General features: G+C 46.5%; 1 protein-coding gene across 3 annotated transcripts in view; it reads left to right on the top strand.

Moving 5' to 3' along the window:
* The first annotated feature begins 575 nt into the window (after window positions 1-575).
* The window catches only part of TMEM263 (transmembrane protein 263), a 28,900-nt gene continuing 14,065 nt past the window's right edge, over window positions 576-15,410 (top strand). Inside the window, exons 1-4 of one of the 3 annotated variants that reach the window (XM_075938385.1) lie at window positions 576-703; window positions 8,779-8,903; window positions 9,682-9,853; window positions 13,852-13,921. In XM_075938385.1, coding sequence (XP_075794500.1) covers window positions 9,710-9,853; window positions 13,852-13,921 — 214 coding nt within the window. In that variant the 5' untranslated portion in view covers window positions 576-703; window positions 8,779-8,903; window positions 9,682-9,709. Of the gene's footprint in view, window positions 704-2,840; window positions 2,864-8,778; window positions 8,904-9,681; window positions 9,854-13,851; window positions 13,922-15,410 lie in introns of those variants that run through there. The other 2 variants (XM_075938386.1, XM_006137983.4) reach the window with 2 other exon arrangements.

Genomic DNA, 15,410 nt, shown 5'->3' with positions numbered 1-15,410 from the left:
TCCTGCCGCAAAAAAGGTTCCCCGCCCTTTGTTAAGCAGTAACTTCTGCACTCTTCCATCTGCTTTTTCTAGGAGCTACTGGTTTTGACTCACCTTTCTTTTCAGAAACAGAGGGAAGAAAATTGCCCTGCATACATAAAGCATAAATGAAATGCAACTCCTTTAGAGGGTAGGGTGACTGCCCGCACCATAGTGGGACTCCCCTTCTCCCGTAAACAATCAGAGCCCCGGGACTCAGCTCTTCACCTTTAGCCAGCATTCAGGACAGGAATTTCCTGCTGAAGGACGGGGCGGGGGAAGGTCTGGGTCAGTTGAACCCCATAGCAAGAGGCCTGACCTTTCCCCGAGCTGTAATCCAGCCGGGTAGAGCAGCACTGAGGGCTCTGCCACGGGGATTGTGTTTCCTACACCAGGAACTACGGCCCATCATTTAGCGGACTGGGACATGTGAGGAGGGGCCCCAGCCCGTCACCCCAAGGAACAAGGGCAGGACCAGGCGAGCCCTGGAGGCAAGCGGAGAGACCGGCGCCTGCGCGCCCCACTGGGAAGGTGGGGGCCGGGCTGGGGCGGGGTCTGCGGGGCGGACGGGGCGGGCAGCGTAGGGCGCCACGTCGGCAGCAGAGCCGCGGCGCAGGAGAGTAAAGTCTGCGCCGGGCAGGGAGCGGGTTGCAGGCTGCGGGCGCGTCCCCCTTCCCCGCGGCGGGTGAGTAGCGCACCCCGCTGCCCAGCGCTGGCGGGGCGGACTCCCGGGCTGGGAGGCGGGTCGCTAGAGGAGCTGCCTTCCCATTACCCCCACCGGGCTCTGTCGCGACAGTGGGGAGGGGGTGTCCTTAGCGTCCCCTTCCCCCATCTGCTGGAGGCTCCCCGGGCCCCTGTGGAGGGAGGGGCAGAGCCGCGCGTTTGGAGCCCCCCCACCCCCCCCCCCGAGCAAACATCCTGGTGGGGGTGGGTGGCTGAGAGCACAAAGGAAAGTCCTGCCCAGAGGCCCCTCCCTGTGTAACCTGCCCCTCGGCTCCTCTTGCCCTGCCTCTGCCTTCCTTGGGCCCCATTGTGCCTTGGGGGGGAGCGCTGCTGCCCTCCGCGATGCAGAAGGGAAGGGGGTGCGCGTGCGGCTGGCTGTAGCACTCGCTCATCCCTCGCCAAGCCCCGGAGGGAAGTTAGTACCAGCGGCGTTGGCTGCATGTGACCCCGAAGCAGGGGCTCGCTCCCGTGTAAGAGAGCAGAGCCCGGCCTTCCGGGCGCCTGGCAGGGGAGCTGTACACAGTCACACTTTGTGTCAGGAGCTGGAGGTTATGTACAACGTGGAAGAGCAGAAGGGGGTGGGGGCAAAGAAGGAGCCCAGGCGCCCGGCTCCAGGTTAAATCACTGCCTCTCCTGCCACGTCACTCCTGCTGCCCAAGAAAGTTCTCTCTGTGGCTTCAGGGTCCCCACTGAAAGGAGCTGTGGTTAGGAAGGCAATGGTTAGAATGTCACTCAAGTTTGTTTTCAGGCCCCACCTGGCTGCATTGGGCCAGTCTGCCAGAAGTGCCCAGAGCTTACCCGAAATAGAGAGGAAACAATAACACTATCTCCTCTCAGAGTATGTGGAAGACTGCTTATATGTTCTTTGGCCTAACATCTGAGTTGGGAGATTTCCAAATATAAAATGGAAGGGGGGGAAAAAAACACTAGGGGATGGAGCAGGGTTTTGCTTCAGAACAATATGCTTTGGTTCAGTCCAGAGTCAGTTACATGTTAATGTGTATCTGAATGTCACAATGGACTGGAAAGCTGATGATATACTGCTACCTGTGTTTGCAAGGGCAAAGATATTGGACTGCATCACATCTTTGGATTCCTCCTCTAGTCCTCAGTGAATTTCAGGATGTCATTCAGAAGCGCTTGGGTTCTTAACTTCTCCATGGACTTCAGGCTAGCTGAAGGATGGTTTTTGTTTGTTTGTTTTTCCTCTTCCCTTTCAACTAGTCTGGTGCTGACCCTTTCACCACTCTTCCACTGAATCTTATTGCAACAGTTGGTGTGAAAGTCTTCTCTGTTGAGATTACTCTTTTCCTTCATCTTTCTGCTTCAGAGGGGTAGCTGTGGTGGTCTGTAACTTTAAAAACAAATCATACTGTGACACCTTAAAAGTATCTAGAATCATGAGCTTTCATGAGTGAAACCCACTTCATCAAGCTCCTACTATCTGAAGAAGTGGGTTTTTCCCACAAAAGCTCATGATTAGCTAAGATGCAAAAGGACTACTCTCTGCGTCAATAATTCTGTTTCATTACTTTATCTGAAAATCTTTCCTCCATTGATCATTACTCTTAAATTCTTTCTCTCTCTCTGTCTATCATTTATCAATTCATAACTGTTTTAGGATACAGTAGTAATATTAAAGTATTGAACGCTTGTCAGTTTTTTCCAGTGCTCCCCATAGTAAGTTGAATTGTCCCATAAATAGGCTGTTTTGGCAAAACATGCAAATAATGTTCCACAAATTGCATGCAAATAATTCCTTATTTACACTCCATCATTGTTGACTTAATGACTACATGGTGTGGCCTGAAAACAAACTCATTATTTTATAAAACATGCAATTAGCTGTGATGGTTGCACTAGGCTAATAAAATATGTGTGTGTTACTTGGCCAGTCTCTGCACTTGTGTGTTAAGCTCTCACTTGCAGCCCTATGAATCAAGATATAGCAGAATTCATATAGAAAACAACTAAAGAATGTGTATAGTAATGTAGAGTTACTACATGGTTTTTTTATTTACCTTTAGCATTAAACTGAAATGCTTGCTATTGAAACAGTTCACTGAATCGAAATTGGTCTGAAAGAAGCAATATGTTTTCATAAATCTCCCCTTTTTGAAAGGTATGGAAGTACAGCAGAATTTTTAAGTGGACAGGCAATTTAAATATACATATTTGACATTAGCTTATATATAAGTGAATTTCTAATGCTACTGAGTAAATGCTTGTTTACTTGTCTGTCACAAGAACAAATTCATACTTAAAAAGCCAAAACCCTTTACTGCCATTAAATCAAGTTTGCAGGCACTCGACTCTATATTGGTATTGTGGTAGGGCCTAGGAACCTGAGTAATCAACATAGACTCCATATAGTCCTGCAGCACCTCAAAGACTAACAAAATAGATAGTTCCATGGGCAGGCTAACATGGCTACCTCTCTGAGACTTGTAGACTCTGTGTATTAGACCAGGATAGTGAGTGGGCCACGTGACTGTCCCTCCTTCACTTCAGGGGCTGCAAGATTGTTATAATCAAGATGGACTCCCAGGATAGAGTAACTTTGCTAAATGCACTTGCATATCTCGAACTCCCAGGGTGTGCCAGTTGAAGTGTAGCAGTGTTTGAATTGGATGCAGTGGGAGCGCATGGCTCTCACAGTCAATGTTATGTGCAATCACCATGCACCTGATTTCACATACCTTTGATTTACATTTGTGCCACTTGAATATTACTGGTAGGAAAAAACCTACATGGATGGAAACCAGAGGAATTTGGCAACCCCACCGCATGAGCAAGGGTAAACAAAGTGTCTTGTGGGCCACAAATAGAACCCCACTGGGCAGGCCGCAGGTTGCCTACCACTGTACTAGACGCAGTACGGATTCTTAACCAAAAGACGACCTCTGCCCCCCAAAAGCCTGCAATCTGTGTAGAAAATAAGCAGAGTCAAGTTGTTGTTAGTTTTTAGACATCTTAGTAAAGATGAGTTAATGAGGAATTTGAAAGAGGACAAGGAGCTCCTACAACATATGTTTAATCTAAATTTATCAGCGAATTGAGTAGTTGATGGAATTTCCATCGACTACTTGATTAGTCGATAACGGGGTGCTCGCTATCCTGCTGCTCCTCTGCCTTTGAAATGTAGAAGAGCTGCCTGCGGCCCTTGTACATTTCAAAGGAAGAGGCGCAGTGGAGAACTCGCATGAGTGGGGACCGAAGCAGTCTCCACTTTGCAGGGTCATGACTACTGAGTTTCTCCCTTTGACATTTACAAGAGCCGCAGGTGGCTCTTCTCCCTTTGAAATGTACAGGTGCATCAGTCAGGTCCCCACACGTGTGGGTTCCCCGCTGAGCCTCTCCTTTCCCCCTCCCCTCCACGAAGCCGATGTTGTGGGGAACCAGCTTTTGAGCCAGCTCCTACAGCACCAGCTCCTGTTCCTCGTCCTCCCCTCAACCCTCCCTGCCCCCATCCCCCACCTGGTGCCTCTGATACAGAGGTAGCAAGGGCGGAGGAAAACAACTAGTTAAGTAGTGACTCGACTAGTTGCTTATATCCCTAGCTTCTACCATGTATAAGAGACAGCACTGGAAAAAGCACGAAGGTGCTCATTTGGAAAACTTTAAAAAAGTAGGCAATGAAGGATGACTTCACTGGCAGAGGGGAGGTGAGAGGAAGAGTGGCCCTAGACTAGCTGCCAGCAACTGGCACCCTAGGTGAACCATGCAATCAGCGCCCCCACCTCCAAACCCCTCAACGATATTGCACCACCATTTGGCGCCCCATTTTCACCCCATTTAACTTGGCGCCCTAGGCGGCCGCCTAGATCGCCTATATGGATGGGTCGCCCCTGGGTGAGGGTCAAACTCTTAATATTTTGAAAGCTGTTATGTAGTGGGGGACAAGCCGCTTCCCTTGTCATGCGTTTAATTTGCAAAACACACATTGAAAAACAAAAAAATTTAAAGTGAGGGTCTCCTTGCAGATCACAGCTCTGTCCAATTTAATTCAGTACCTTGCACCTCCCTAAACATTTTTTTGCAGTGTGATCTCTGACTACCAGCAGCAAGTATTCTCCAGAGTAGTGATGCTGCCCAGAGTAGGGATGTTAAATTTAGATTAATTGGCTAATCAAATAGTCAATGCAATTTTCATTGATTATTCAGTTAGTCGATAAGGGCTTCTCCGCCTTTAAGTGTAGCAACCAGCCCCAATTAACGGGTAGTCGACTAGTCATTCGTATCCCTAGCTCAGAGTGCATTGAGGGTCCATTAGAATACATAAGGAGTTTTGATTTCCAGTTGTTGTGTGTATAGAAAATGTTAGGTTCTATTAGGTTTACCTATTGCAATATTCACAATTGTTCTTGGCATTACTACAGGGTAGAGTTAAGGTTGCTGTTGTGTGGCAGAAATGTTACCTTGAACACTATACTTCAGACTTTTAACGTTTTATTTTTTTAATGTGATAGTGTTGGCTAACTGGCTTCTTCCTGCACACTTCCTCAGTGAGCCTGCTTTTAGTGGTACTATACTTTCTTCCATAGAAGTTTGATTTGCAGCTAGCACTTCTGTGCTTGAGCATTGATCCAGGAATGGCTCATCTCTAGACCCAAAAAAACATTCAGTATCTTTCTTCTTATACTCCTGGAGCCTGAGCCTGGGCACTAGATCAATAGAGCCCTGTGCCGATACCAATTTTTGTATCCACTTCCACATCTCTAGCTGCAAAAATGGATTCCCATGGGTATAAAGTGGATATCCATGGATATACAGGGCTCTGTAGATCACAAAAGAGGCAGAGAAGGGATCTAAGTGTTTTGCTGGTTACGCCTTCCTTTCTGCACCAAACATTTACTAAAGCTGGTTATATGGAGTCGGATCTGTATCTCAGGTATGCTTTGATAACTGACCTCAGATTTGCTCCGCAAACTGCACCTTGGCCTCAGAAATAGGATGTCAATTCTCAGGCTGATCTTGCCATCTGTATTAATTTTTAGAGAGGCTCAAAAACTGGGTTTTTTTTGTTTGTTTTACTTAAAATATTATGCAGGGAAAAGAATAGCTACACTGGGCACACTATTGTATCCTTACTGCACTTCTAGCTAAGTGTATGATGCTGCTGATGCATTTGCCAAGTTTCTGAAACAACCAACAACTCCAAACTAGTCGCCTAAAGTAACTGAAATAGATTTCTTCAGAGAAGCTGAAAACACAAGACATGCTTTTCTTCTGTAAAGTAACATGACCCACAGTGGGTCAGGGTAGATGTTGAACTAATACTACTTAGCTCCAGACCAGCCATAACATATAGCATTAATCCAGGGTTTAAAGAGGAATATAAGTAGTAGGGATGCGATGGTGTAAACAGTTAACCAATGAACCTGGGTTCATCGGTTAACCTTCAGTTACTGCAAGCCCTCGCTCCCTCGTGCTGTTATCTCTGTATCAGAGTCAGCAGAGTGGGAGGGAGGGCAGGCTGGAGACAGTGTTTGCAGGGAGCCAGCTTTTAAATAGGGTCCCTGTGAGCACCGGCTCCTAAGGAGCTGCTTTTGCTGCTGCTGCCTCTGATACAGAGGCAGCAGCATGGGAGGCAGGTGCGAGCTGGTACGCACTCTCCATATGTACTGGCTCCTGTAGAGCTGGCCCTCCCTCCATCCCCCCCATGTGTAATCGCTGAAAATTTCAATGGTTGCACATTTACGATAATAAATGTATTTTAAAATCTCTAATTAGTAGTCAGAGGTAATCAATGTGTCCTAGGAATAATACTCTGATAAGAACCTCAGTGGGAGGGCTTTCCTTTTAGTCTCCCTTTCTTATTCCACACTTATTTTATAGTAAAAAGTGTTAAGATTCTTTCCAAGGTGCTATTCTTTACATCTTATATTGGGGGCTGTATCTTTTGTATCAGCTGATGGCTAGTAGGTGTGGGATACATTTTGAAGTATTCTGTGTTTGCTGGAAGGTAAGAGGAATTCTTTTCCTCATGACCTCTGTCTCCAAGGCTTTGTCTACACTGCAGGGTTTTTGCGCAAGAAGCTTTTTGTGGAAGAGATTTTGCGCAAGAAGCTTTTTGCGGATAAGTGCATCCACACCTCAAAAATGCATCGCAAAGGCGCTTTTTCTGATACACTCTTTTTGCGCAAGAAACCCCTGCGGCGCATCCACACGTGCCTTTTTGCGCAAGAGCTGTAGCGCAAAAAGGAGTTATTCCTCACAGGGATAGGAATAACTGTACCGGCAAAAGCCCTCTGTCCTGTCGATTTACTGTTTTGGAGGGGGAAGGGGTTTGCGCGAAAAGATGCTTGACGTGTGGATGCTCCTCCAGTTATTGTGCAAAAACCTTGTAGTGTAGACATAGTCCAAGCGTCCTGACTGGGAACATCCAGTGGAAGGGTAGTTCTCCACCCCTTCCCATACCTGTCATGGTAATTGGTTGGTTTGGAGCACTTTCCCCGGGTAAATAGTTCTAGTGCTTGCTGCAGCTGCTTCTCATAGTCTTTGCAAGTAGCAGTAGCAAAGTAAAATCGACCTGATTTTTGTCAGTTTCACTCCTTTCCCCAGGGTTCTGAATAACAGCATTGAAACAAACCAGTCATGTAGATGTAGAATCAGCTGATTCCCAGCTCATGCCTGGTTCTCTTCTCCCCCCCCCCCTCCCGCCAATACCTCTGCCTCCCCTGTCCCACTGGAGATGGTGCTGGGAGGGGGGCGGGGAACTGGCTTTGAAAGATCTACCAGTCAGTAAATCCTAGCTTTAAAAATAGATGCTATCTTTCAGTACTCACAGGGTATAATTGCTTTTAAAGACTGATTTGCTAAATAGTGTTGTAACAAATTGCAATCACTTCATTCTTTAGTTTGTTTAGAAATCTTGGTTATATAATATCTGGACCAATTGACTTCTCTTTTGGATTCTGTGTGTTGCACCTTCTCTGTGGATGTTTTGAGTCTTCATATTACCTTTATGTTACCTAACAATACTAGATATAGGTCTTCCACAAAGTCTCTACAGGTTGTACCTCCCTGTATCAGGTCTTCCTGGTCCGGCAAAATCCATGGTCCACGGATGTTCCCGGACCACAGAGCCCAGGAAAAAGGAGGTCTGGTGGCGGAGCAGGAGCATGTTAGGGGGCACTAGCAACCCAGTGTGTGGGGGAGGGGGGATGGGTGGGTGAGATGGGAGGCACAGTGGGGAGCTCCGGCCCTGCCTGTGGAGCCAGGTGGCTGCGGAGCTCTTGCTGTGGCGCTCTGCCCTGGCAGCAGCAGGGCTGACAGCATTTAGAGGGGGTGGGGCAGCAGTGGGGGCAGGCTGGAGCCCTAATCCCGTGGCAACACAGGCCAGGATGGGAGGGACCTTCCCTAGTCCATCAAATTCCCAGGGCCAGGTGAGGTGTTCCCAGGCTGCACGTGGCATTTTGAAGTTGCAGTGCCACAGGGAGCCAGGGGTCATGCTGCTTTGAAATGCCATAGGGAGCCCGGAGCCAGGTTCCATGCGGTGTTTCAAAGCGGCAGCATGCACGGAGCCTGGGGTCAGCAGGAGAGTCCCTAGCTGATTCTGGACTCCATGGGGTGCTGCCATTTTGAAATGTTGCGAGGACCTTGATGCCGGGCTCCCCGCAGCGTTTCAAAGTGGCAGCGCTGCATGGAGCCTGGGGTCAGTGGGGAGCTGCCCTGCTGGCCCTGTGCTCTTACAGTGTGTTCATCTTTGAAGGCGGAGGCGCCCTATTGACTAATCGAATAGTCAATGCAAATTGAATCGACTATTCAGTTAGTCAATCACTTGAAATTTAACATCCCATGTCAGGTCCCAAGGGTGCCAGACCAGCAAGGTCCAACTGTAGTGAAGATTCATGCAAAGAAATAACTTAGCTTTTCTCTGGTGTCCTTATGCTCCCCAGTTGCTTCCTACTGGCATAGCATCTCGCAGACTACATTCCTCTGAAAGTTATATTTCACTAAATTCCTTTTAGCCTTCCTATTTGCAGTCTTACATTTTATCTGCCATAGCTCATGCTCATTTCTATTGTTTTCCAGGTTTGGATTTCCACTTTTTGAAAGATACCTTTTTGGCTCAAAGAACGTCGTGATCCTTGTCATTTAGCCAGCCATACTGGTGGCTTTTTTTTTTCTTTCCTTCCTAATTCCTTTTCGTTTTAAAGGTATGTATGGATTGAGATTTATGCTTTCATTTGAGACTATCTAACTTAATTTATATTATGGTAGCTATAAGGGACTCAGTTGTGGTTGGTACTTGAACATAATCCTTGCTGAGGACTGAGAGGAGAGGTCTCTCCTCTTGTGTGCTCTAGAACTAGGTGTCCCAAGAAGCAATTGTAGCAAAGCAACTTGATGGGCCTCTATCAGCATGCTTAAAATACTCCATTATGGTATCACTGTTGCTGCCTCTCCCTAATTGGGAAACCAGTAATAGGACCTTACTGGGTGAATTATTATGACTTGAAACTTTTACCAATTCAAATTCTGCAGTATTTTCCCTATTGCTTAAATTGTCTCTCTAGATTCTGAAGACTCTCTTGGATACAGTACTGCTCTCCTGCACTACTGTCATTTAATCTGTTTTTCATTGATTTATTGCAGTATCCCATTGGCTTTTTCACAACCCCCTTTTAGTCTTCGAGAGCGAGATATTCCTGTGGGTGCACCACAGCAGTTGTTAGTGCTGTAGATGGGACTCTTCAAAGAGGTGCCTGGAGGGCCACACGTGTGGCAGCAGGGTGTGTGAGCGCCACACTGTGCAACCATGCATGCACAGCTACCCTTCCCTCAGTTCCTTCTTACTGTCCCTGATTTAAGAGGGAGTTCAGGAGTGCTCTTCGCTCAGCGTTGTTCTCTGTAGATAAGTAGTTCGTTTTCACTCATTCTCATTGTTCTTTCCTTCGTTGCTCATCCAAGTTTATCTTCCTATCAAAAAACCAGTTTTCCAAGTTGTTTTTACCCTGGTTGGATGGAAATGCCTGAATCACCAGGATTTAAAAGCTGCTCCACCTGTAATGATGTGATGCCTTTCTCCGATGGACCCGCCAAGTGCGTTAAATGTTTATGCAAGAGCCATGTGCAACAGGACTGCCACCATTGTGCCAACCTTAAGGTGCGTACACACAGGGCTAGAGAACTCCACCTTAAGATGCTAGTGCTTGGAAAAGCACAGCACCCTGCCTCTGGCCTGGGCATCCAATGGCCCAAAAGATAGAAATCTGATAAAGGGAAAAAATCCTCAGAGAAGCGTGCCACCTCTCTATCTCTTAAATCAGTCACCTAAGCAGTGTGTGACTGAGAAGTCGGCACCAAGAGTTGAGGCTGTGCCGGGCCTCACCACATATGACATGCTAGACACCTCCGGCACCCAGTGCAGTATATCCAGAGTGCGCAGAAACCATGCAGAGAGGCTACAGGCCACAATGTGGCTGCCTTGAGAAGCTCAGGGCCCATAGCGGCACCAGACAAACAAAAGGCAGAAACATCAGTACCGAAAATACATCACTCAACACCATACCCTACAGTGGCACCAGACTCCAGTACTGTGAGTGCAGCCACCGGTGCCACAACCAAAACTGCACCGCAACTGTCATCGGTACCGAAAGATTCACAGCCATTGGTTCCAAGGTACCATCATCATAAGAACCTTGCCTTTTCTTCCACCTGTAACTCCCCATTTCTCAGCACCAGTACATTGCCAGCCACCGCAGCACAGAGGCACGTTTCTCCTCCTGCACTACTATCTAGCGATGAGAATGATGGAGGGGAACTATCTCACCTCAACTCTCACCTGGCAGCAAGGTCTCAGTACTGTCTTCACATCCTAATTTCAAACACTCATTGGGGGCCACACCCCTGGATGCCATTGCCCATGCCATTATGGCAAACAGTGGCAGTACTGGAGCCGATTGTGATATGGTTACAAGAGAAAACACACTAAGAAGACAAACAAGCAACCCGTGCACTCCCTTTCATCCCAATCTCCATCGCCTCAGAGGAGTCAGGAGATGCACCAGACCAGCAAAACTGTGAATCATGACCAGATACGTCTTCTGACACCAACTCATCATCCTCGCCAGACAAAGCAGCAATGTCATCACCTTTGATGGTGGTGAACGACTTCATGTTGTTTCAGGATCTTTTTAAAAGGGTAGCAGCGGATCTCAACATTGCCATGGAGGAAATCTCTTGAGATCCAACGTGAGTTTACCAACATACTGCAGGCCACCCCTACCGCCAAGATCACCTCCCCCATAAACCTTGCTATTATGGACCCCATGGAAATGATTTGGCAGACCCCTGCAACCATTTCGCCCACCTGCAAAAGGGCTAATAGAACATATTTGGGTCTTCTCCAAAATGCTAGCCATAGTTATCGCCTACCTAAGAAAATACAATTATGTCAATTTTCCTTATCTTGATGACTGCCTAATCAAATCCAGATCAGAGATGCAATCACCAGGCCTCTCTTTATTCCACTCACAATAAAAAATGAACTACTGTGGTGGACAAAGACACAGGATTTATGCACAGGAATCCCGTTTCAACCACCAGAATCCTCTGCCATCATTACAACAGACACCTCCCTCATGGGGGGCATACATGGGAGATTTAATAACACAGGGCCTTTGGAAACCAAAAGAAAGGGCTCTCCACATAAATGTACTGGAGATGAGAGCCGTAAGACTAGGCTGTCAACACTTTCTTCCAGCAGTAGCACACAAGCACGTCAAGAAATATACTGTCACTGTTGCCAGCATGTTTTACATAAACAGACAGTTCCGACGTCCTCTGTATAGAGACTGTTACCTTATGGAATTGGTGCCTTTCCCATGGCATCATTCTTAGTGCTTGTTATCTACTAGATGCACTGAACGCCACACCTGATGCATTAAGCCAATTACTACCTCAACAGCATAAGTGGCAGATAGACCAGGAGATACTAGACATGCTCTTCATGCATTGGGGTCATCCTCTAATACACCTTTACGCAACAAGCCCCAACAAAAAATGCCCCCTATACTGCTCCGGGTCGGGAATAGACAAAGGCTCCCTCAGAGATGCTCTCACCATGAAATGGAATAGTTGGCTCCTCTGTACCTTCCCTCATATTCCCCTCCTTCTCCACACAATACTCAAAATAAGGAGGGACAAGGCCAGAGTTATTCTAATAGCTTCATGTAATAGCTCCATGCTGGTCCAGACAGCCCTGGTTCCCTTTTCTCAGCAAAATGGCACTGTTTCTGCCAATTCCCTTGCCACAAAACCTCAGGCTGATATACCAACCCGGCATACAGACCCAACACCTGTGGTTCCTCGACTCCATCTAAAGGCTTAGTTCCTGGATGTCTCTGTTGTAGTGTTACAATGCTCTTACCAAGCACGCAACATACTTTTGCACAGTCATGCTGCCTTGACGTGGAAAACATACTCTGACAAATGGACACATTTTGCATACTGGGCCATCCCTCGTAACGTCTTTCCTGAGACTGCCCCATTCCCTGTCATCCTTGACTACCTCCTGCACTTAAAACAGTCCAACTTTTCTGTCAGCTCTATTAGGGTGTACTTAGCTGCAGTAATCATTCAAAAATAGACAATAGCACAGTCATTGCACATCTGACAAAGCACTTTGAGGGGCGTCCAGTCTTTATATACTGACGTAACTCCACCAAGGGAGCCATTGGTCCTTCATTTGGTTCTCAGTGCACTCACCAACCCTCCATTTGAGCCAATGGTCACTTGCACACTTCTTTATTTTTCTATGAAAACTGCATTTTTGGTTGCAGTTACATCCGCCAGGTGGGTGGAAGAAATAGCAGCCCTGATGGTGGATCCTCTCTACTCCACCCTTTTTAAGGATACAGTTACCCTACACACCCACCCCAAGTTCCTTCCCACGGTATGTTCTTTGTTCTACATAAACCAAACTATTCACTGGCCTGTATTTTTCCCTAAACCTCATGCCAATACTTTCGAAGCAAGTATGCATACACTAGATGTCTTCAGGACGACTCTCTCATTTTACATTCACAGAACGAGGCCTTTTAGGGCTTTGCCCAAACTTTTCATATCAATTGTGGAACGCAAAAAAGAACAACAGAGATCCTCCCAAGACTGTCTCACTGGATTTCCGACTGTGTAGCCTTACGCTATCAGCACAACCAGCTTATTCCACCAGGGCAATGGCCATGTTTATAGCTTACCTCCAAAAGATCCCTCTCAAGGACATATGCGCTGCAGCTAGATGGGCCCCTGATGAAATGTTTGCAAAGCACTATGGACCTCTTTCTTCAACAAGGGTTGCCAAGGCAGTGTTGTCTACAGCTTACCTGCTAGATCCGAAGTCCCTACCTTCCTTGGACATATTGCTTTGCCATCGCCTGCTGTGGAGCACCCACAGGGATGCTCCTCTTGAAGAACATCAGTTACTGCTAAAGGTGAGTAACATCTCCCAAAGAAAAAGAAGTTACTCACCTTTAGCAGTAACTGATGTTCTTTGAGAGGAGCTCTTTGGGTGCTCCACTACCTTCCTTTTCTCCCCTCTACTTTGGAGACCTCTTCCCCCCCCCCCCTCCCCCCCCGCTCCTCTCCACAGGCCAGGTTTCTGGATGGAGAAGGAACTGAGGGGAGGGTGGCTGCACATGTCTGGTTGAACCACGCGGTGCTCACACGTGCCCTGCTGCTATGCATGTGCAACTCCTCTAGGCACTGCTTTGAAGAGTCCAGTCTACGGTGCTGGGATGTGACGACACCTGCTGTGGAGCACCCACAGGGATGCTCATCTCGAAGAACGTCAGTAACCTCCTCTTCTCCATCAACTCTTAAAAAGGCAATCCCTCCAAGGCAGGGTTAAGACATGCCAGTTAGGCAAGGAGGCTTGTAGTCTGTTGTGTGTTAAAGACTCCATTTTCCGAAACTGGGAAGATTAAATCTGAGTCCACAAACAGCCAGTGATTAAAAATGATAATGATTGTGCTGTTTTATCGCATACAGAAAAGAACATCCTTCTGAGGGAACTGTCACATACATGTATTTAAATTTGAAGCAAAAAAGTTTCATATTTTGCCAGAAATGATATATACTATAAATGTGAATTTCTTTTTTTAGGCAATAATGAATCAAACAGACAAAAATCAAGAGGAAATTCCTTCATACCTTAATGATGAACCACCAGAAGGTAATTACTAAGTTTCTGTAATCTTCTATTTGATAGTAAGAAAATGAGCTCAAGTGCAGTTACCCATTCTTTTCAGAAGTGATGTGAAAATAATTAATTCTTGCTACAAGGATCAAGCTAAGAACTCTGATTTTTTTTTTTAATGTCATCCTTTTATTGTTGCTAGCCCTGAAAAGCTGACACATTTAAGATTGAATGAGATGGATCTGTTCTATCTGTGCAACAACAGAATTGTTTATTAAATTACAATGTATTGCCAGTACAAACCCATTGAAGACCGTGAGGTTTCACAAGTATTAAAAGGCACAGTTTGAAGACTTGAGTTCGCCTTACTGTAACTGAGAGCACAGTTTGCCAGTTGAACCTTGATTACTTGGGTTAATATGTGAGATGGAAAGAGCCGGGTTTGACTTTCAGATCTCAGGCTGCATTTGAAGGGCTGGCGGTCTGAACAAAAAGATGTTACTAAAATGCATCTGATTCAGGAATTGTTGAGACAAACATTGGATCTAATGACTGGTTTTGGAATCTGTCTTCAGACTGGAACCACGCTTACTTGAACTTGCTGGATTATATAACAGCATCTTAGCTAACAGAAACTGAATTTAAACCAACGGCAAATCTGTTCACTTTTCTGTTGAGCTTATGCTTCTGTTTAGTGCCGCAGAGGAAATATGGCTTTATGTGATTGAGCTAGATTCTTTTCCAGGTTATGCATCAGTAGAATTAACTGAGTACAATTTATAGAATTGTGACTGGTATGTCATCTAATGAAACAAACACTCTGAGAAAATTGAGTAATGTTGTGGCCTTGTGCAAGAGGTCTTGGTGCCACTTAAATTTGGCTTACCTGTACCTCTGTCCTGATGTAGAGGCAGACAAGGAGGCAAATGAGATTGGTCCTGCTTTCTGGATTGGTTTTGTGCTGAATGCCATTGCTGGAACTAGCTTCACATTTTGCCTAGGTGCAGTTCTGCATCTGCCAGGTGGTGCAAGCTGGGCCTACCAACCAGCAGTGGTTCTTGTACAGGGGTGGGCAAGAGGTGGTTAGCGGGTTGGATCTGGCCTGAGGCTGCTTCGCCACCATCCTTACTACAGAGCAGCTGCAGCCACTTGAAACTAGGCGAAACTTTAAATTGGGGTATGTCTACACAGCAAAGTTACTTCGAAATAACAGCCATTATTTTGAAATAACTTTACTAGCATCTGCACAGCCAAACTGCTATTTCAAAATTAATTCAAAATAGCGGAGCGCTTATTTTGAATTTTGTAAACCTTATTCCATGAGGAATAACATCAAATTCAAAATAGCTATTTTGAAATAAGTGCTGTGTAGACACTTATTTCGAAATAGGGGGCCTCCAGCCTTCCCAGGGTACCCTGGTGGCCACTCCAGCCTCAACCAAGAACACTTCTCTCCCTCCTTCCTCCCCGGAGTCCTTAAAGGGGTTGACTCTGGCCACAGTGCCTGTACCAGCTCCAAGCCTGC

This window comes from Pelodiscus sinensis, chromosome 1, assembly GCF_049634645.1.
Source record: "Pelodiscus sinensis isolate JC-2024 chromosome 1, ASM4963464v1, whole genome shotgun sequence".
Classification (NCBI taxonomy): Eukaryota; Metazoa; Chordata; order Testudines; family Trionychidae; genus Pelodiscus; species Pelodiscus sinensis.
This window is presented reverse-complemented; position numbering and strand designations above follow the sequence as displayed.